Source organism: Diuraphis noxia, unplaced genomic scaffold (assembly GCF_037042655.1).
Source record: "Diuraphis noxia isolate RWA-SAM2 unplaced genomic scaffold, SU_Dnox_SAM2 contig0002, whole genome shotgun sequence".
Taxonomy (NCBI): domain Eukaryota; kingdom Metazoa; phylum Arthropoda; class Insecta; order Hemiptera; family Aphididae; genus Diuraphis; species Diuraphis noxia.
In genome coordinates, this window is record NW_028301712.1 from 22,878,525 (window position 1) to 22,903,105 (window position 24,581).

Below are 24,581 nucleotides of genomic sequence, written 5' to 3' on the forward strand. Positions count from 1 at the left end.
TATGTTACAGAATTCGGTGAAAATATTTTTCCAACCGATGGATTAATTTTATACTGTAAAATTTGTGATTTCAGAGTTTCAAGTGAAAAAAATTCCATATACAGCAACATATCGGAAGATATAAACACAAAAAGCGATGGCGATTTAACAAGTAGTAATCTTAATTTAGATAATTATTATCTACATATTTTTACCTATTTTTTTACTACTAAGTTAAATCAAATATTTCGACTTCCACACTATTTAATATTTTTATTTATTCCAGTTAATCAGATGCAGACAATTTTTCACTTCACTCGTGCAGTGGTGGTAAGTTTGAAATGGAAATTAAATGGCCAAAGTGGCATAATAATAGTTGTGTGTTGTTATGTCATGTTTTCAACTTTATATATATACATACAAATCATTATAGAAAATTTAAAATTGTATACACAATATTTTTTGATGGTGGAAAAATATTCAAATAATAATTACGTGTTTTAAAATATTTACACTAATCTTCCATTTTCTCTCTTATTATAGAAGACACTGCTTGTGATTCTGTCCGAATATTGCTTCACTCAGCGAGCTATCACTTTTGTACATATTATGCATCATTATTGTCGCATAAAAGAGAAGTATACGTCGTACTTTAATTTGATCAAAGTAAAATGATTGTTCGTCATGCGACGTTGGTCGTAAAAATTTGTTCGACCAATTCAGAGCGCGTGTACAGCGTGAGCTACTGCTCTTACTTGAACAAGCATAAATATATGTAAACTGCGTACAACGCGTAATAAAATATACTCAACGACCAGATATGTATACCTATATGAGTGTGTGGGTGTACCTATATATTTATTATACAGTATACGCGTATAGTGTTTGTATATACGATGTCAGCTATTCGGTTTTGGTAACCTCAGGTCGAGTACACCTATACATAATCATATATGACGTGTGTAAGTGTGTGTGCGTGTGTACAACCATGGGAAAGGGAAGACCCAGTAGGACCATCATTTGCCATGGCCACGATATTATATTATTATTATTATTATAACCAGCGAAAGAGATTGCGCGTACGACCGATGTTTACGGTTTGTGAGGGAGGAACCCTTTTTCATCTCTTATCTAGCCAGTGCATACGCCAGGCATAAATTATAAAACGTGCCGGACAACCGGTGCGCTTTTAAATTTCTTCAGCTTTTGACACGGGCCTCTGCCATCACCGCAGCCATTGTACACAATCTATCCGATATTTTTCCATATTTAAATTTTATTTTTTATTTTACGCAAAAATATCACACGCGACAGCTCCTTGTTAGTGCACACAGATACGTTCCACCCTTCTGCCACCTCCAAAACGTTGCGCTACTAATTATAACACCTGCCATTGCAGTTTACTTATTCGAACAATGATAATACAGCGTGTGAGACGCTTCAAATTTTCATAAAAACAAAATAAAAATGTCGTGTTTTCGAATTTAAATATAGAATCGAGTAGTCTTTTCTTCCGTTTTATGTTTTAACTCACATTTAGAGTAAATGGTTTTGTTGGCTTTGAATCTTTGTTAATCCTCATATATTTAATTTTAGTATATGGTGCTTTGGAAAATGAAAAACTTACCGATACCTATACGAAACCCGTACCATCACATATTGGCTTGGTGACTGGTATTATAGGTAATACATACACAAAATATATTATGTATTATAGTTTCAAATGAGCAGAACATGTGCACATACGTGTGCGATTTCGGTATTGTATATAGTGAATATGGTACATAATATAAGTTTTACGAATGTCGAGTGAACACGCTTTATAAATAACTAAAAGTGAGACGAATCACCAATTTTGTTTGTACAATAAAAAAATTTAATTTTATAATGTCAGGAGTTCTTAATTATTTTTTTTTTATCGTCAAAAACAATAAACCTCTATTGTAATGTGTACACACTGCAGTTAGGTGTAGGTGGTACAATTGAGTCAACGAGACGTTATTTGGAACAAAGTATGGGCAAGTCCCTTTTGTCAAGTGGCCATTAATAATACCGAACAGCTTAGTTAGATAGTTGTCATAAACTCCTGGCTCGTTGTATGGCAGTTAAGCAGTACGCGTTTATGGTGCATATAATAGATTATAGGTATATATTATATAATAATACGCTTAACTATTAAACGTATAAACAACAGTGAATTCAAGTCACCGATGTTTAATACATAACATATTATCTTATTTATATTTATTTAATTTATTTATAAGTTAAATACCTTGTAAGTTGTAGTTCATGTTTATTTTTAATTTACAACCTAACCTAGCTAACCTGTACATAAACGACTGGTTGATGAATCGAATAAAAAATTTAAAATGTTTTAAACTTTTAACCTTAAAACACAGATAATGTCGTTTTGGCTTGATTGGTTAAGAGTTTGAAAAATTGGACTTAGTTTTCACTCAGCACACACACATATATAGGGTCACGAAATAACAAGACCGCGATTTAACGCAATAAACGTGGATTCGGTGATATTGCATAGAGTATATACATAATATATCAAACTTATCGAAAACCTTATACTTATAGTCAATACTTGTCTTTCATTAATGGTGCACATACAAATAATTCATTAGGTCAAATTTGAGATTACTCTTAACCGTAGGATATGAGTACCTATATATGACTGATTTTGTTGGGAGAGAGCGTAAACGCATAGTGTCTGTCCGCGTTCCATATATGGAAGACGAATAAAACTGTTATCGTCCACGATGTGCATAATAATAAACGACTGCGATATGAAATGAAAACGAAAACAAGAAAAAACCCAATAGATTTTTAGCAGTTTTGTTCCTCGCGCTTCGACGACGAGCGATCGCCGTTAACGTCTCCACGGTCGCCGTCAGCGACTTAACCGAGAGCAGAACTGTCAGGGCTGTATAATAATAATATACATAAATATACACAAGCGAGCGCGTTATGTACACATATAATATGCGTGGCAACAACAACAGTAGTATCAGCATCGTCGGAAATTTTACACACAGCGTTGTAACAATATATTATAATAATATGGTAACTTATCCAATTTCCTCCGGTTTAAAGACATGGCCGTCAGATGACCCGTGGACGGATGTAGTGTGAGAATGCAGCGGATGAAAGTTTGTTGGGCAGGGTTGACGCGTCGTCCGGGGGGTGGGGGGGATATGTACACGCGATTGCATTCGACCGTTTGGGAAGCGTGAAATTAGATTTTCGGACCCGTAATTAAAATATATATACACATATAATGCTCATGTATACAAAAAGGGCCAACGACTGGTGTACAACGAATATAATATAAACGTGTCAGAGCGTTTTAATGGTGTCGTTGCGTTTCGTGCGTCGGTCCGAGTTGCCCATATGCTGCATTGTGTGCGCGAACGTTTTTGTGGGTACACATAATTTTTTCGGTTCCGTTTCGAGCGAGTGAGCGTCGTCTAGATCTCACGAATCGCATTTTGTTAGAAACTAATAATACGTATATGGCGATCCGCTTGGAATGTCCGTCAACCGTTGTTAAAAGAACAACATGTTAATAGCCGTTCCGTCGTCGTCGTTCCAACCGATGTTTAAACCAGCGATTAGGTCGGAAAACAATCATAATATATTCTACGCCAGATAGAACAAACTCTGTGTATATATATATACATATATATATATATATATTTCGCCCGTAGTTTATTTCAATTCCCCCTTATATATACAATGACAAAAGAAAAAAAATTTATAATGTTCCTTAGTTGGCTTACACTCGCGCCCGCCTTGCAGTTGACGTTAAAAACAAAATTGTTTGTAAATTGGACAGATAAATATCATTTAACTCGATCCACGGGATACTCGTGCCTGGTGACGTAAATTAAGTTAAACACGTACTATATTATTATTCTACTGTACCTGAAGCGTGTATGTTTAGTTTGAACTTTGAAGGTTAATATAGACTGATATAATTGGACGCTACGTATGCTAGTTTTTAGTAAATAATATTATTTAACTTATGCAAAAAATGGATATACTGAATATTGAGTGAAAATTATAAAAAAAAAATGTTACATTATTGTGAAATACAATAAGGGAACATTAACAATCAGCAGGGGTGAATGGTGATTATAATAAGAGAGGATTGTGGAGACTACCCTTCCAGTGGACTTTTTTAATACATAGCATTCAAAATACCTAAAAACAACATTTTTTTACGTAAGCTATACTGCTATAGCATAGATTTCTTTCAAATTTCTAGTACCACCCTCCTCTAATATTAAAGTTATGTTTATACACCACTGAAGCTTAAATATTTATTTAGATAATTGAAATACAAACTAATATTAATGGAACATGCTTGTTGATTTATTTGGCAAAATAAAAGATGAGCTATATATTTTTTGATTATATATAGCAATTCGCAACTATTGGTTTTCAACTAAATTATTAATATTATTATAATTATTCGAAGAGTAACAAGTCATAATGTTGTTCTTACTAAAATTATAGTTCTTTATAAAATGGTTTTTGAATTTTAATTTCTAACTTTTAAAGTTAGAATATTATAATAATAATTATTATATTTTATATTTATCTCTCAATTACCAGTCTAAAAAAATAAAATAAAAAAATAAAAATAAAACATGGCAATAATTTTATGTTAAGTCAACATAATATCTATATATATTATTGAGAGAGGGCATCTAAGAAGCAGAAGAAGCTATTATAATGATTATTGACACATATTTTGCTGATATTTAATTTATAAGAAGGTTAATACATTACAATACATTTTATACTGTTTTACTATATAGGTATTTATCGACTTATTTTATCAATATTGTTACCTATATTAAGTTTAAATTTATGACGTGCCGTGTTATATTAATTAACTCACTTATCTTAAATTACATTTTAAACATTTTAAATTGTATTATGAGTTGTTACTAAGCATCAATAATACAAATATTAATTATTATAAAATATAAATACAAAACTCATTACAAAAAAATAATACAGAAACACGAGTTTAATATTGGAACGGCGCACTGTGTATGCAATTTCGCTACATATTTAAACACAGGCAACGCTGAGACCGCGTGCGTTCAAAATAACACTGCAGTGATACTGTAGAATACTACCGTAATTCAGTGAAACATCTCTATAGTGGGTACTAATTACTTATAGGAAAGTTGATATGTGTCCGCTGTTAAGAGGTTAGATATAAATACAATATATTTATGGGTTCGATTGACTTCAATAATAAAAAGGCTCACTAATTAGGTATTGCAATTACAAGTAGAAAACAATTTCTAATCTTATGTTATATTTGTATATGACGTGTAAAAAATATAGATAACCTATAGTAGACAAAAATATGATATAAATGCAAAATAACAACATTAACAACAAGAAGTATATTATTATAATTAGTACGATATTAAATATTAAAATGTAATTATATAGCTAGGTAGGTGTTATACTTTTGTTATGTCCCTTGAACGTCGATTTTTTTTACTTAGAACATAATAAAAAATATATGCCCGTCAACATAAAAAAATTGACAATTCGTAATTCTATTTAACACTATTGTTATTTGTAATATAATATTATACTAGCTCTTTCGTATACATACATTATAAAACATATCCATTAACATTTCATTTTCCTTTTTTATGGTACCTAATATTACGTCAACTAAATGGAAAATCACAATCCTATTAACATTATCAAATTTATATCCAATCGAATAAAGCAAACATAATTTTAAGTTGTACGTTCATAATTATAATACCTGTATAATTTTTTTAGTCGGTGATCAAAAATGATTTCAGTTGTATGCTTTTCTTCGCTCTTGTTCGGGAATTGGCCATTAGAATGGAATGAAAAGAATCAAAGATTCAAGATAAGTTATTATTTCATTTTTACGTCAATATCCATGATAATTTGTTTCAGCTATTCATTGTACACACTTATGGATACCATAATAGTAGATGAATCTATTATCAGTAATCCACAATATTTAATAATGTCTATGATATACTTGAATCTTGCAGTTACGGTTTTAAACAGGTAAGAATGTAAGATAATTATAATACATTAGTTATTACTTTTTTAAAACTATAGGGATTAATGTGCCCGACTATTATTTTTGAACGAAGTATAAAATTTTTATTGTACATTTCGATAACTTGACACGTATTATATTATCAGGGACGTACTCAATGGGGGTTGAACCTCCCCCATGACATCATTAACCTATGTAGTCTTGTGTATTCGTGCTTAGGGGAGAGGTGGCCACGGTGAGACATGGGGCACAGTGATCCATTAAATATAAGTCGACTAATTTAATATTTAACCATCAGATGGAGAATCCAGAAGATTCATAAAATCATAATAAACATAATGGTTAGCTATTAGTCACGGATATAGATACTAGTAGCTATATCCGTGCTATTAGTAAGTTCAGGTCAGAAATGATACTATCATCTTATCATAATATTGTTATTTGTTTTTTATATTGTTATCAAAACGTGAAAAATGTGAGCTTCGGTTTTTTCAATTTTGCTATCGAATTTTATTCAAAGTTACGTATTTTAAGGTTTGTATAAATTAAATTTTTCTTGTGCACAATTTATTTATATACACAATTGTTTATCATAAATATTCATACGAGAATAATAAAAAATCTGCAAAATAATAGATCGGTGTACAGTGAGACAAATGTCGCTGTACCCAACATCAATTAACTCTAAAACAAGACTGTTGAAATAAATTGTGATCATAATAAAGTGATATTAGGTTATGATTTTTATTTAATTTTTAAAACTTAAACATAAAACTATTGAAATAAACAAAGTGAATACCTACATTTTTTTAATTGTACAAAAACACAATTAATTATTTTAAAATTTGTTTAAAAAAATTCTCTTTAATTGTTTTATCATATAATAAAATGTTGTGAAATGAAAAGTTCAAATATAAAAGATAAACTACAAATTTAAAAGGTTTTATATTATATAGTGCCCCGTGACGTGTCTCATTGTGTACAAGGCTGGGTCACAGTGAGACACTATGAAATTTTTAAAAAAAATTCCTCTGGGTTGAAATTTCGTTAAATGTTAGAATGTATTAATATGTTTTTTAATGCTCAATAATATTTAGAATAAAATCATAATAACGCTGTTGAAGGATTATCACTTAAAACAAAAACAATATTTAAAAAATAATTTTTAGTGTCTCACTGTGGCCACCTCTCCCCTATACAATATAACTCACAGGAGCAATTTTCTAAAAAAATTTTTTTTTAAGTGAAAAAATAAACAAAATATATCTATTTTAAATCATATGTCAACATGCAATATACAACGATTGCATGCATTATCTGTTAAGAACTGTAAGATTAGATAGGTAAGTAAGAATATTTTTAAAAAGAAGGTGACAAAGTCCCAGTGATAAAAAACAAAATGTTCAAACCACCCCCCCCCCCCACCCATTGAAAACTCCTGAGTACGCCTCTGTATATTATTATAATATATTCTTCAAAATAATTAATGATGTTTGAGGGAGCAGATCTATGGCATATATGGTATACTGATGAACTAGTTTTAAGTTTTTAATATTTAATGTGTACCCTATGAAAATAGTAGAAATATCTGTACGGGATGTACATACTTAATAATCAATAATTGTCTTGCTCTCCCACATAGGACAATATTTAAAATCCTTTAATTTTTCTCTCCGTCTCAATTGTTCATATATTAAGGCTTCCTCTCCAATAATGCCATCATTCGATCTATACACGTTGGTTTTAAATTTTAAGACGCATGAAGTTTGTGCCTTATCTGTTCTTCTATTTTTTTAAGCTATTTATCGTTCATATTATGTCATAATCAAATAATATATTTTAAAAGAAATTTAAAAAAAAACATATTTTAATCTTAAGTATATTATGATTGATGAATAGTGTTTATAATAACAGTATTACTATATTGATGAAAATATTTATTAGGTAGATACTAATTATACTATTTAATATGACAATAAGAGCAATTTTTAGTTGTTACTTTTATTTTTTATGCTTCATATATATGCCTTTTTAATTAAACTAACCAGATTAGTTAAAAATTAAAGAAATGTGTAGTTATATATTGAAAATGAACCGAAAAAGTTCATCTAGGGACCTTCGACATAATAGTAATAGACGTGTTAACTTAAATGTGTAAAGATATGGTTATTTATATTTATGATATTTCTTAAATTGTAATCACGTTAAAAAAAAAGTAAAATTTTAGAGTGAACTAAACTAAATGTATTTAAAAATATAATTTTTTAATTTTTTTCGTCTTTTACTAAAGTTAATTTAAATGAAGACGTGGGGGCCCCTCCTGGTGTAGTGTTGACCCTCGAAAAAAAAACGACAAAATTATCATTAGAAGTAATTAACTTATAGTTTGTCTTAAAATCAAATCTATTAAAATAACAAAGACGTAGATTAAAATGATTTGATCTAGATTATTTATGTGATGATTTCAAAAATTGAGAGAGTTAATGATAAGGCTGAGTATAGGTTGTACGATATTTGGTGTCTTTGACCTAGATAATAATCAATGAACTACAACTTATGGCGTTCTAAACGCATTGGACCATAATAATATTATCACAATAAAAGATATATTATTATGAATTGTTTAAACCTCCCGTATAATACGGTGTCAATTCCTCAGGATCGTGAACGCCAGACATAGCGCGCGTTTTGCGGATGAACTGAAACGCGACTGCGGCCGGACTGTGGAGTCGGGCAGACACCTGTCGGAGTTCTGGTTCCGGATGGCCATGTGCATGGTGACGCTGTGCATGACACATTACAAGCACTGGAAGTTTACGGACATGCCGACCACCGCCATTCTGATGAACATCACAATACCACTGAGCTGTTGCGTGTACGTCAGCTCGACGCTGGAGGACCAGTACACAGCGGCGTGCGGCGCGATCGCCCAGGAATTCGCTTCCGTCAACTTCCGGGTCAGGGACCTACGCCGTCACCTTCAACAACCGAACGTCCACCACAACCTCCGCGATGACCAGTGGGCCGCTACCGAGCGATTGACCCGGCTGTCGGCCGTACATTGCCGGCTGGCCAGGCTCGTTCGGCTGTTCAATGACGAGTACGGTGCGCCGATATTCTTCACCACGGTCACTCTTCTCCTGTATCAGATATACGCCATGAATGACATCGTGTCAGTGATGTTCTTCGTCAGTGACACGTTCGAGGTCACGTACGAGCGCTACACTTACGTGCTCGACGCGTTCATATGGACGTTCGCGTGGTTCCGGTTATGGTGGATTTGCTACCGAGCTGACGATCTTACAGACCAGGTGAGCAAGTGCCTACCTGTATACTCTGTTCCAAATGAGATGACTTGCGTTCGCTCACGATGGACGTGGCTAACGAGCCACACATTAGTTATATTGAGTTCCGGTTGGTGGGAGACAATCCACAAAAGACCAAATCATAAACTGAACGCAATTTGGTCGTTTGGGCACAATAGAGTATACAGATAATTAATAATAGCTCGAAATAGTTATTCCGTACAGGAATTGTTTGAGTGGACTGTATTGATGCTGGTTCAGTTGTTTAGAGGATTGTTACGGAGAATATGTACCGTGTGAGTGTTTTATACCGCGCAAGTCTGCCCGTGGTGGGTCTTGCTACGGCGTAGATGTGTCGTGAGTGTTCTATACCGCGCAAGTCTGCCCGTGGTGGGTCTTGCTACGGCGTAGATGTGTCGTGTCAGAAGGTCCCGAACCGCGCAAGTCTGCCTGGGTAGGTCTTGCTACGGTGAGGTAGGACTGACTACTGACTGATTTTGTGCTCCGCACTCCCTTTTATAATCTTGGTCTCGCCTGCTGCGGCGCTGTGAACTAACATGAACCGCCCATGATTGTCTGTGGTTGGTTATTGCGTACGGTCACGTGACGGCGCTGGCCAATGCATTGGTTGTTGCCACCTTCGAAACCACGCCCACAGCAGTCCGATTATAATGCCGTTGTGTGTATAACGGTGTTGTTGCTGTAGTTGCCTAAATGGTGGTCGGTGGCTGGTTGTTGCTGTCGTAGCCACGCCTACCGTGATCTTGTGATTCGTTAAAGCGCTTGAAGATATTCAAACGCCGGCCTGTGATTCGCTAAGGCGCGCTGGCGCGTCCGTTCCGTTACAGAACACGGGACCGGCCGTTTTGCATGTTGTGGCACCGTAGCCGGCGTGCAGACCCGGGCTCCTTTAGAGCGCGCGGGTTTCCGAACGCTTCGTCTTTGCTCACCGTGAGCCCTCATACTGTTACCAGTGGAATGAGCATTTATGACATTATACATAAATACTCTTCGCAGAATACACACGGGTCACCAAGAATAGTTCGATTGGGCAAGTTTGTAGCTATCGTGTACCTTATTGCGACCGGTGCTCTGTGCACCAGTCTGACCCGTGCTCTACATAATACATGGATCCGGCCGGTACAGTCGGCGGGAAGTTGGTAGCTCATGTACGCCTCCCGACGTCAAACGTGCCCGCCGTTGCAGCGTTTATTCGCGACGATCGACAGTCAGAGTGCCGACCGACTGTATTCCGAATCTCATGCTATTATGCAATCGTATTTTGGCCCCAACGGCCCCGTACAAATAACATACATATATATTTGATAAAAGAAACTATATTTGATAATATTACCTGGGGAACAACACGACCCCGCGTGGCGTGAACAATAGTTTTTAAAGATATGATCGGCTCGGACAATCCATTTTCGATACGATCATAATATTATGATGAGGGTCCCCTAGAAAGTAAGATCATACAATTCATTTCATTGTATTTTTAACTACATACCTATTACTTATTAATGTCTTGACCCACTATCAAATTTTAAGTTAATAATTTTACCTATAGTATCTCTTATGTTTTTATTGATCTAACTTACTTTAAAATTAAAAGCCTACTAGATGCCTTACGTCTAAATTCTCACATATAAATTTGATAATAAGTCAGCATGTCCTAATTTTAGAGCTAACAAAACAGAATTCGTACTGTTGAACTTAAATTTGAAAATCGCGATGTGGTAAGTACCTACGTGCACGTTGTTTGTGAGACTTTTGTTCTTATTTACGTCATTAAATTATCTACTTCTAGTCTTAACTGCCGATGTCTTAAAATTATTTCCGTTCATTATTGAATATACTCTGAACGCATTACAAATTATAATGTATTGTTTTACAATAAATTACTCATTATAATTCATTTTCTTTTTTTTTAGGTTCATTTGACAGCAAAAATAATTCTTGAAAATGATATAAACTCATACACAGAAAATACAAGAAAAATGGTAGGAAATACCTACTAATAATTGTCATAGACGTTCGCAGATGGATACTGGTGGAGGGGGGAATACCTTGCTATTTTAATATAAACTTTTTGCCTATGAATAATTGTTTTATCACTTATAATTTATAAAAATAAAAAATTCATATGTTATGTGTATGATAGATTTTTAGCTCTCCCTCCACCTAATATTTCTGCGGGTGCCTTTATTAGTTGTTTTAATAGTTTGACTATCATTAAATTAATGCTACAATTATGTATTTGTTAACTATCTAATCTCGTTAATAATTTAGGTAGTAGATTTTTTAGACCAATTGCTTCATCGCCACGTGAGAATTACAGCGTGGGGGTTCTATGATGTGAATAAGGAATTGTTGTTCATGGTAAATATTAATGAAAATTTCATTTTATTTCAACTCAAATAATATACCCCCTACTTATTAAATAACAAATATTTATTTTGAAGGTGTTAGGTTATCAATGTGGTTTGTGTTTGATATGTACTCAATTTACGACATCGGGCATTCAACTAGTTAATAATCTAACGACAATTCAAAAGAATTCTACATTTTCTACAAAAGACTAATCATGAAAGATTTAAAAACAATTTAACATATTTTTCGGTAGGTTGTAGACATTTGTAGCCTGTAGCTACATTGCTACAAATTAAATTTTACAAGTTATTTACAATACCCTACAAGGCTACAACTTACAAGTAGGCAGGCTGTAGACACATAGATTGCTTTTAATTTGCGTGTGCTTTATTCAGACTTAAATACTTAATAACCTATTAATGTGTAGGCTATTAGAATACCAATAGAATGGTAGGATTTCTGATGTGTAATGATTAAAAATCTGGAAACATATATTTTAGAATAATTATTATAAGTGTTTAACTTGAAATTATAAAATAAAATATTGATAATCGATATGCAATACCTAAACCTAGCCTTTTTTTTTCATTTAAACGTTATAAATTATAATATATTACAATCTATTACAATCTCACGACGTTGCTATGCAACTCGCTAATAAACGACGCCGCGTCCAATGTTGTAAAATTAATAGCACAACTTTATCTAATAATTTATACTCGAATAGTCCTGTCATGACAACGATAAATGTAGGTAGGTGCCTAATACGCGCCTATTCACTTAATAATTCTTAATAGGAAAATAAAAACGCCTAGGGTGAGTAGGTAATATAAGGTCTCTACCTACGCAAATGTTTACATCTCGTTTAACATTTTATATATTGTATTTTTACGAATCGAATGTAACATAAATATATGTAATATAAATATAATTAATGACTAAAAATAAACTTGTAGAAATTCAAAATATTACCCAACATTTTCCTATGTAATCCTCAAACCAGTGCTTGAATTTGTGCGGAGTTTCACTTCTTTTTAAAATATATCTATGTGAAACCCGTCTTATTATCCAAATTAATTAAATATTTAAATATTCAGGTAAACTCATCATTTTAGATTCTGATTTTTTACACTTGCATTCCCCTTTTTTCCAACATAGTACTTCCACAAAAAAGGTATCTCAGATATACATTTCCCTTGACCCACCATACGTTTATATTAATGATGAAAAGTATGAAAATCCAAAAATTTATAGTTAGAACATTTCCAAAATCTATGAAGCGAATAATATAATAGACTTTATTCTTGCTATCAGTAGATTCCTGAATGATACAGAATACAGTTGAATAGTTGTAACAGATAATTTGACAACAACTACACAAAGAGAAAAAGTTTACCTTTTTCAGTTAAGACATGTGCTATTCATGATATAACTTAGAAATATAAGAATGCCTATCACTCAAATTCTCACAATGTTGCAACACCCAATTATATATTGCTATTCATTTTATTATTCTATAAATGCATAAAAATTGTTTTTGAAATTTATTAGGCATGTAGGTAATCTTAATGACTCAGTAACTATATTAAGTGCATTTTTAAAAATATTCTTTGAAGTTTCAAATATTCAAAATATATAATATTAAATGAGACAAACAAAAAAATTTATTTTATCATATTAAATTCATTTAATACACTTTAACTTTGTACATAAGTATAAGATAAAAAAATAATAATATTTAAGTCTTAAAATCAACCATACAGCTTGATAAAATATTTATACAAAATTGATAAAAAGTGTCAATATGTTATTTTAATAAAACTAAATCATACAAAATATGAATAAATGTGTTTATAAATAAAAAAAATAACACTTTTTGGAGTATTGTTAAAATAATACCTAATTTAAATTAATTAATATGTATACAAATGCACCAAATTGGTCTTCTTAAACAGTATGTTCTGAAGAAGCAAGTAAGTTTTGTACTGCAATCAATTATTATTTACATGGGCATTGTCTTTAAAAAATATTTATTAACGATCAGAATTATATCCCGGGAATAAATATAGCAGAGTTTTAGCCAATTTCACATTTATATTCATGGGATAATTCTTCCCCAATTCTGCTCTACATGACGGACATTGGAAAACATGAGCAATAAATGATCTTTTAAGACAACCCTGAAAAACATAGGTAATATTTATAGATTAGTATTTTAATAATAAACAAATAATTAAAAACATAAATAGATCTCAAAGATAATTTATTTTTACATACTTTACAAATGTTGTGAGAACATTCAGTTGTAATTGGTTCATACACAATTTCTTGACAACATATGCAAGAAAACATTTCTTCAACTCTATCCAAAAATGCCTAATTAAAAAAAAAAAAAAAAAGTTAGTATGTTTAAGAATACATAAAGAGTACTAGATAGTTTATACTTTTTTTCCTTTTTCTAATAACTCTTTACAATCATCCCAATATTTTTTATTGGCAATGTCAGCTTTAATGAGTGCTTCTGCTTCTTTTTCAAGTTCATACCGAATTTTTGATTTCTTTCCTGGGCAATTAGTGATTTCTCTCTCAGAAGAATTGCTCTTGGAATCATTACACTGCTCGTTGTCCTCAATGTCGGCGTCCTGTAGTGTTCTTTTTTTTTTAGATCCAAGTAATTTTGATTTTGTGTCAGTAACAGAAGGTATATAGTTTTCAGGATACTAAAAATCACTCGGTATTATTAACACAATTTACAAATTTAATACCATTTAACTCACAATTATTTTAAGACCTAATTGTGCTATACGCTTTTTGCCTTGTGCAGTCCAGGGAGCTGGTGTGGGATCATCACGTTTTAGAACAAAACGCCACACAGTGAATCCTGATATTCCAGTTTCAGGATAATATTTTATTACCTTATAAAGACCATCATACCTTTAAAATAAGCAATTTAAAATGATGAAATTAACAATTTTAATACTTTTTAAGCTTAATGAATTAAATTTTTAAAAATCTAACTAAGAAACAATTAGGTAAACAGGAAATTTGGAAAACAAAATAATTAGGTACTAAAGTAATAAATATTTTAAAATATTTAACAAATAAACAAAAAGTCTTTCTGGGTTGTTTTATAAAATAAATGTTAGGCAAATTATTATTATTGTTAGGCATTGTTTATTAATTGTAATGAGTTGCATTCTGCTGCACTTTAATAACAGTAAATCAAAGATATTACAGTCAAACTTTGATAAAATGAAATTTTCTGTTTAACAAATTATTTTTGAAAACCATGATCTTTATTGTTCTTCATTTGTAAATAATATTTATCAAATTCCTCTATATAGATAAATTTTTTGTTCTCCATACAACTTTGTTATATCAAAATTTCACTGATTTTATTATTTTATCAACTCTCAATTAAAATTTTAGTTTAATAATGATAAAAACTATAATCTGTCAATTTTTGAATAATAAATATTGTATAGACCGATAATATTTTTAGTTTAGTGAATTGATAGGTCATAAAAAAATTCAATCTTTAAGTCCTACCGATTTCCCAGCTCTGGTGCATATTTGGAATGTTTACCAAGTTTATAATTTCGTACAACTCTAACTGGTTTGCCCTTTTTCCAATCTGCAGCTGTAGCTCCCTTTTCACTATCAATTTTTGCATTACAATTGAGTGCCAAAGCTCTAAAATTTAAATTTAAAAATTAATATCATGAAAAAATGTATAAAGATTTACAAAAATTGTGTAAATGTATAATATACCTATTATAGCGCGTCAATTCTTGGTCACAACTTTGAAGAGCAGTACGTTTGTTCCCTGACAAATCACGTCCGCCAGAACCAGTATACAAGAACTCATCACCATTGTCAACATCATCTTCATAACCACCACTTAACACAATGCTAAATGCACCCTGATTGTCTCTACCGTGAATTCCTCCAACAGGTGGACGGTGAATGCCAGCTTCAGATACCTTATAATAAATCATTTATCAAAATATTTGAAAAACTTAAAAAATTAAAAAAATGTATTTTATACTTACTTGTACACGGAATAACCATGTGGTTCCAACCTCGACGCCAGGAATGGGACCAAAATGGTTTGATGGAACAATATTACACTTTTTTGTTCTCCCAACACATGCCATACCCTTACCCCAGTCTCTTTTTGATGTCGACATAGATTCTGGCGTCTTTTTCTTTGAAGCTTTTAATTTTTCACCTGCTTTGACAATTTCGTTTTCATCATTTTTACATGATGGACAATACCTTAAAACATTATAACGCCACATTTTTACACTCAACATTTGAGAAAATAAATAAAATAAAAATTGAAAAATTGGCTAACCAATCGTCAGGTGGCATCTCTTTTAAGGGTGGCTTAAGGCATTCCATATGGTAAGGATGGTTACATTCATCACACATTAACTGTTTGTCTTCATTTTCTTTGCCACCACAAACACGACACCCACATTCCTTACATGATTTGTTCAAGTTGTCTTTGCATTTGATACAATACAAAGCAGCCGCTCCTTTTCAAGAGAAAAAAATAAATTTAATATATTTTTTTGTTTTTCAATAAACATTTCATTTGTTATTACTCATGACAGTAGGTTCAGTTTGCATTATTTTATTATCTTCTGGTGTCCGTTCTGAAAGTAACTGATAGGGTTTTACTTTATAGATATCATCGAGAAACATCAAATGACAATTTTTTAACACCGCATTATCTAACCCAACAGATACATCTCCAATAACATCACGGCCTCTTCTATTAGTTTTTATCTCTTTCACAAGTACGTCATACCAATAACCACGTTCTTGAGGGTAATCTACATTGTAATTCATGAGAACTCTATCATTTTTTTTTAATTTTTCAAAAGGCAAAATATCAAATGCATGTGGCCGTATTTCTTGCAATTGAACTTCAATAGGAGGTTCTTCGGGACATCTAAATAAACATTTATTAATAGTCATAGAATAAATAAAAGATAAAAATAAATATAAAGCATTCACCCCAAAATCTCTGCAACATAAATTAGTCCATCGTTTTCCACTGGACTTTTAGGATCATTAGGTTTATTTACTACACCATTGTCTTTTTTTATCTTAATCAATTTACTAATGAACCATGATCCATAAGTATAATCTTTTATATCAACATAATCGCCAACTTTAAAATATTTGCTCTCCTCAGAATTATCCTAGAAAAACACAATGTAATTGATTCTTAAAGTTTGGGTAACAATAAAATATTTACTTCATCCGATGTTGAACTGGTGGTAGAACAACTTGGAGTAGGTGTTTCTTTTTTTGAATTAATTGTTACTTTTGATTTTTTTGGAGAGTTTATTTCAGCAACAGCTGTCCTAACCATCAGTTGAATTACATCATTTACATTTATACTATAATCAAATAGCCTATATTGATCTTCCAACTGAAACAAAATATCACAATTGATGAGAATCAATAGAAATTAAATTAGTTTAATTCAACATATATAAATTATGCTGCATTAAAATATATCCATACAAGCATATTTAAAAAAAAAAAAAATTGAAATAAGTTATATTTTATATTGTATTTATACATATTGTATAAACCTATAAGTATATATGCCATGTACAAAATACAAGACAATTATAATATTTAAAAAAAAACATTCTTTCAAGTAGGCATTAATGCATTCGATACTTATAAATACCAGTGATTTACCCATACTAATAAATAATACACCAACCAATGATATTTGCAAGAGGGATGAGTTTTGGGGTTTTGATTCACAACCCTAAATTGTATCATAACACTTACTATGGCACACTCCATTAACCATATTTGTAATTTGTAATTTTTTATTTTAATCATGCAATATGCAATCTGTACAATTTAGGCATAATAAGGATATGCGAGAAAAGTAACACAAAAAATAAATAAAAAAAAAAAAAAGCGAGAAAGAAGCCACCCATCAGTGATACTTAAGCTGTTGTTGATATGCATCGTTATATTAATTTAGAGCAGGTCACGACGCCATAATCTTTTCAACCTGCATTGTGAATTTCCAGAAGAGTTGGGATGGAGGGAGCTTTTATATGAGTGGATAGTAGTGATTCGAGAGTTTGAGGGGAAATCTGTTGTAAAAAGTTTTGGCTTCTTCGTTAATTGTTTTTGTATGAAGGTCGTTATGGAGCGTAAGATTTGAAAAAATAAGGGGCATTTGTAATTTTGCGAAATGAAATATTTTGGAAAGTTTGAATTTTGTCAGTAGGTATTAGATTTTTTGGTTGCTCCCTAAAGTTGTAGTCCATAAGTCCATATAGGTTTTAAAAGAGATTTATATATTATTGTTTTTGTTTTAAATTTTGTGCATTGATTAGAATAGAGTGATTTGAGTTTGCGGGAGTGTGAGTTTAGTTTAGTTGGAGTCTTTTTGTTTTTAAATGCGTATTCCATGTTAGGCGTTTGTCAAGATGAAGACCTAAATATTTGACAGTGTCAGAAATAGTGATTGGAGTGTTATTTATGAAAACGTTGGGTCAGTAATCTTGTTTTAGAGTGAAGGTAATGTGGACTGATTTTGAGCTATTAATTTTGACCCTCCATTTTTTGTACCAGTCCGTCATTAGGTCCAGATGGAGTTGAAGCGTAGATGAAGCTATAACTGAGTTTTCGTGCATTGACATAATAGCTTTGTCATCAGCATAATCAGCTACTAGAGTATCAGCGAGTGTGGGTTGATCAGAGACGAAAATATTAAATAATATAGGGGATAATATGCCACCCTGCTGTACGCCTGCCTTTATTGTTGAAATATTTGAGAAGGCTATATTATAATATAAATGTATTAAATTCAAATTTAAAAAAATATATATATACTAAATGTCCCATGAGGATTTACTCATTGTGATATCTCCCAAAATAATGGATCTATTAAAATACAGGTTTTATAATAAAACTCACAGGGATAAGAACTACAATTATTTCATACTTTAATTAATTTTAATCTTTTGGTAAAAAATTTGAAAAATATATTTCTTTTACGGGGGTTTTTTTTTTTTTAAATTATTTCCAAAAAGATTAAAGATTGCCATTTTGTAGTTTATTTTTCTGAAAATATTAACGTTTTAAAATTTCACTTGCATCTCTAGATTTTTAATATTTTTTCTAGTTTTGAAGAAATAAAATATGATTATAACTGGACACACTAGCGTTCAGTTGGCCGTACAAATATGAACCGCGGCACAACAAATGACATGTTTGCATGTTTGATAAGACTAATGTGTTAACAAATTTGCAATTTTTCTCGAAACCAACTAAAAAAACTAATAAAAATCAGAAAATTAATGAAAATAACATTTTGAAACGTCAATATTTTCAGAAAAATAAACTCTACAGCATGGCTATAGTCAATTTTTTTTTAAATAATTAAATTTATTTAGTTAGATAATTAATTAACTCCCAATCAAATGCCACAAGTGGGTGACTTCTTAACACACCTACTAATGTTTTTTTTTAGCTCTTAGTATATATGCTTATTGTGCATCAATTGTACAGATTGTAATATTGTATACATTATTGTGAAAATAAAAAAATATATTTTTTATCAAAACACTAAAATATGAAATAATTGTAGTTCTTATCCCTGAGTCTTATTACAAAACAAGAATTCTGATATCTCCTTTATTTCAGGAGATATCACAATGGGTAAATCTTCAAGGGACACTGTATACCTCGCTGTATACATTGCAATAAATATTTAATAATATGTATATTAACTATTTTCTTTTGTTTTTTCAATCAATAATTGTTATTAATAATAATTAATTTTAAAAGAATAAATTGCACAAAAAATAGTTTTTTTTTATGCTTGATTCAAATTGCCCACAATGTATATATTGCCCATAACATATATTTATGTATATATAACTTAATATTTAGACTTAGACTAAAACCCCCTTTAAAAATTTTTTGATATTCAACTTATTATAGACACACATATTGTTAATATTATTAACATAAACAAAATAATAAATATTCTCATAGATGATAGACCAACATACAGGATTAAAATAGTATTCAAAAATATTTAATAAATTTTATTTGTACGCTTTCAATATATATTGACAAGATAGGTAGTAGGTAATAATAAAGTAAAGTAAATTAAGGTTGACAAAATTATGATAGAATTTATTCTTTTGGTCGCTGTTTCAGGATCACAAAATAATTATCATATAACAGATAAGTTGCGTGTACATATTTTATTTGAATATTATTTGTAATATACCAGAGTAATACTGTACTAATAACATAAGCTAATAACCAGGAAAGTTAAATAAAACCCATACTTGATATGATAAGTGAAAATTATAATAATCTTTGTTATTAGAAGAGTTTGGCCTTCATTTAACCAGATAACTGAGCATATACAGGGTAATTCATAAGTTTGTTACGAAACTAGTACAGATTGCATTAACATCTTATACAATCGACATCAATTTAAATAAAATTTGAATGACAATTTAATTTAATGTTAATACTAAACAGTGATAAGTCATCAATAATGACATAAACCAAATAGAACTCATCAAGAAATAACCTACTATGCAAAAATAATCGTATAATACTTTATGTTTGGGTACTTAGTTATATATAATGAAATTTATGAATGTGAATAAAAATTATATAACATACCTTCATTAAGTTATTAGCTAAACAAAAAGTATTTAAAAAACATATGTACCTAATATAAATTTTGTAAGTAAATAAGTTCTATACTAATATTTTGTATATATAAGCAATCTATTAGTATAATTATAAATCACTTTTAATTTAATTGATAATATGTCAGTAATGACGTAATAATATGCATATGATTATTGATAATTTAAAAGTAAATACCTAGAGTAGAATATAAATTAAATATCATCAAAATTGTATTATCTATATATCTCTATTACCTATAACTCCAAGCTTTTAGCAAAACATTTATTTAAAAAACGTACATCAAAACTAGTCATGTACATTTTAAAATGTTCACAGAAATTTTTAGCTATACATTTTATTAATTATTGTCTAGATCAGTGTTTCTTTACCTATGGGCTACAACCTAAAATTGGGTAGGTAGCAAAACATTTATGATGGGTCACAGTCTTAAACTAGTAATAATTAAAAATTAAAAAATATAATATTTGAATTTTAAAATAATCTATATACCTACAACAGAATTAAGTATTACTTCTTCAATATTGCATAATATTATTAGAAGTGATTAAAATGCTTATAGCGAAAATGTGCTGTATTGATTATCTTGGTTTTTGGTAGTGTCACCTACACAGAAAATTAAATTTGTGGATCGCCATACCAAAAAGATTTGAAAACACTGGTCTAGATAACTCATACACTATATGTACCCACATATCTAATGAATAATTTTCTATATCTGAAGAACAATAGATTCAAGGAAGATATTCAGTATGAAATAAAAATATAAAAAGCGATTACAAGACATTATTAATGCATATTAGTGTGTGCATGCCAATGCCAAAATAAAACTATATTAATGGCATGCACTCCACCAGATGAAATCATAATATTTGTAGACGTATTAAGAATCTGAAACAGGCGCAGTACACTCAATCAAGTCAGTTATTCTTACTTGCTTGCCAGCAAAAAACAATCTTTGGTTTTCTGGCTTGATGTTGAATTTTTCCTCTACGAGTTTCTTGAACTCTTTGAGCACCGTTGTCCTGGACGTGGGTATTGTGACCGACATGCCAGTATCCATCATTCTTACTTGCACATACATGATCACAGTGGGTTGACTACTGGCAGACACTTAATCAGTTTCTCGTTGACAGCAGTGGTAATTCCCTGTAAGTTGTGTGTTCATTAGATTTAAAGGAATCCACTAGTGACAGATTGAAGGGATGGTCAGAGGTGCATAATATCTCTCTACCACTCTAGCACCTATAGGTTAATAGGGAAAATTTAAATTTCCACACAAGATAAAAAGGGTAAAAATCACTTATACAAAAATAACACTAATATGATATTTAAACTAATACTACAGTAAAACCTCGCTAAGACAGACCTTCGATAAGACGAAAACCCCAGTATTATGGAAAAAATTGTTGGTCCACATTCAATTACATATAATTTTATACCGCTAAGACGGAAACTTCACCAAGCCGGAAACAGATACATTTTGTAATGGAAGTTGATGAAAACCCTCACTAAGACGGAAATATAACATGATTTTCATGTAATAAATTTATTTTCATATTATCGATACCCATAGACAATCGAGCGCATACGGTGACATTAAAAACTAATAAAATCGATATGTATACAGTATACACTATACAACATTATTATCTGAGTTGCTTGGTTCAGTATAAAATCGTATAGTGAAATTCATTCGAAATCTTTAACTTAATTCAATTCAATTTTTTTAACCTCGTCAAGACAGAAACCCCTTTAACACGGAAAAATTTCATAGCCCCGTATGTGATTCCATCTTATCGAGGTTTTACTGTTCTTAGTATTTCTGACATCCAAAAACATATTTTTACGAGAAAAATATGGTATATCTACCTAATGTTAATTCTATATAAATAAAAGGCATTTCCTCACTGCTTTTCAAACTTAGGATAGACAATTTAAATGTAGTTGTAATTAAACTTTTTTTTGTTTTTGTCTTTCACAAAAAAATCTTGTTTCCAATTTTTAACAATCAACGAGTACTGAATACAACAACTGATTTTTTTTTAAACAAATACTTATTGATTTTTAATTAATATATCTTACCTAATCTGATTGTGATATATTTTACCCTAATAAAAAAATTTTTTGGTACCTAGAATTTATTGTTCATCACAATTAATAATATGTAGATAGGTAGTTAGGTATGCAAGTATTAAATACAAATACACAAATACGGATATTTTTTTTACAAATGTGTTTAAATTGTTTTGAAAAATGATGAGCCTCCTTACAACAAAAATTCAGGGACACGTCCAGCAACTCCAGCGGAAACAAATCCCCCGAACTACAATAGTTTTTAACTTTACCTGTTCTGGCTGTCCTCACGAAACACAGTTGATCGTCGTCGTTATTCGTCACGAAATCATATGAGACATTGATGCTGGAATACTGGCCATTTGCGGAATCGGCGGTGAAAACGACAACCAGAAACTGACAAAACACAGAAAATAAAACTATAACGAATAAGTGAATACAAAGGGCTCGGCGAACAATCGAAACGGAAACAAAAAACGATTTTGGCGGGATGCCGTGAGTGTCAATGTATGCCGTATGAGTGCGCGACAAGGTAGCTGAGTGACTGGTCAGTGGTCACAACTCACAAGGCACTAAACAGGTATTGGGTAATGTACGGCGGCAGTTGTCGGATACGGCGCCAAACGGAAAATAAACGGTTATTACCAATGCGCGGCAAAAAGATAAAACCTAAACTGACCAGATTACTGATACTGAACGCGCGCGAACACGACGACCGCCGGGCAGCTGCTGCAGCTGCTGCCGACAAAACGGACTTTTTGAATTACATACACGGTTTATTTTATAAGTGATAACACATATTACACGACTTTTAAATGCGTCGAGGTATATAAAAAATGCTATATAGTAGAGTTTTTATACCACGATGTTATAATATGCTTAAATCATTTACTAGTAATTCAATAGAATAAACTGGTTTAAGATTATCCCACATTATCTCGAACCGAGTTGATGAGCCATGTAAATTTATTGACGTGTGTGAAGACGTTAGGTGACTATTTTTCGGACGATCAATGATAAGAAATCATGTACGTTGAGTTGCGTTTAATTCGATTTCAGGGTGTACAGTAACAGTATTATTACATGAAAAGTTGTAGATGTCGCACTATGTTATGTAATAATTATCATGACTAAATAGACTAAATCTATTTAGTATCTTTCAAACAATCGTAGCTCTGAATTGAAATTATATGTTAAATAACCTCATACCTCATTTAATTAGATTTTATAATATCATTAACTTATTTTCCAACAATCACTAATTATCGTAGTTCCTAGCAAAATCCAATCCGTTATTGCCGCCAACAACGTATCTTTGTCCCAGCGTTCAACAGGAACTAAGAAACACCCACTGACCTTCGACACGATGTCCTCTATGGTATTTCCTTTTGCCGAATTTTGACTCATCTATTTCTACGGCTTTCGCTTCACCACCTATGTATAATTATAAAATGTAAAATGCAAAAAATGTGACTACGCGTGTTTCGGCACAAATCGAAAATATCCCTTGACTTGCTATGCAACGCCACCTCAAGTAGGTCACAGTCTCACAGGGTAAGTTATGTCGTAGTATATTGGCAGTGATTACACAGCTTGCCAAGACTGGGCAAGTTCACTATTTTTTTTTTAACTTGTTAAGTTAAGTTAATATAGAAAAATATAAATAAAGTTAAAAGTCAACTTTATTTTTATATAAACACATAATACAAATACAACCAGCATGGTCACTCGCTCAGTCGAAAAATTAAAATACAATAAAATATGTAATGTAATACATATACATACCGATCTTTTTATGTCGAATAATCATTCCGTCAAAAACAACTTCACGGTGAAAAGAGGCCGAATCGACAGACGTCTGTCGTGCTATGTCCGTTTGTTTACGTATGAATTCAAGTTATACTTGTTCATTCCATAAATAAGCAAACATTACAATTTGGTAGATTGACAGGTGAGACTTGGAGAAAAGGTAAATTTCCGAATGGATTGTTAAAAATCGCACTTCACTTTTTTTTTTTACTTTTATCGATTGAGGT

General features: G+C 31.3%; 2 protein-coding genes across 2 annotated transcripts; one reads left to right on the forward strand and one right to left on the reverse strand.

Annotated features, from left to right (window-relative positions):
* Positions 1–73: 73 nt before the first annotated feature.
* Positions 74–12,478, forward strand: LOC149058227 (uncharacterized). The gene is made up of 7 exons (XM_089219814.1): positions 74–151; positions 266–309; positions 5,809–6,069; positions 8,724–9,375; positions 11,304–11,372; positions 11,662–11,751; positions 11,835–12,478. Exons 3-7 carry the CDS (start codon positions 5,822–5,824, stop codon positions 11,952–11,954), a joined length of 1,179 nt encoding a protein of 392 aa, XP_089075940.1. The 5' UTR covers positions 74–151; positions 266–309; positions 5,809–5,821; the 3' UTR covers positions 11,955–12,478.
* A 905-nt stretch (positions 12,479–13,383) lies between these two features.
* LOC107164194 (E3 ubiquitin-protein ligase UHRF1-like) lies at positions 13,384–23,255 on the reverse strand. Its single transcript, XM_015511928.2, has 13 exons — positions 22,818–23,255; positions 21,404–21,618; positions 17,012–17,188; positions 16,768–16,955; positions 16,353–16,702; positions 16,100–16,283; positions 15,795–16,020; positions 15,514–15,725; positions 15,292–15,435; positions 14,520–14,676; positions 14,187–14,462; positions 14,020–14,118; positions 13,384–13,922 (listed from the first exon to the last, which is right to left on the reverse strand). Exons 2-13 carry the CDS (start codon positions 21,551–21,553, stop codon positions 13,776–13,778), a joined length of 2,310 nt encoding a protein of 769 aa, XP_015367414.1. The 5' UTR covers positions 21,554–21,618; positions 22,818–23,255; the 3' UTR covers positions 13,384–13,775.
* Positions 23,256–24,581: the final 1,326 nt, after the last annotated feature.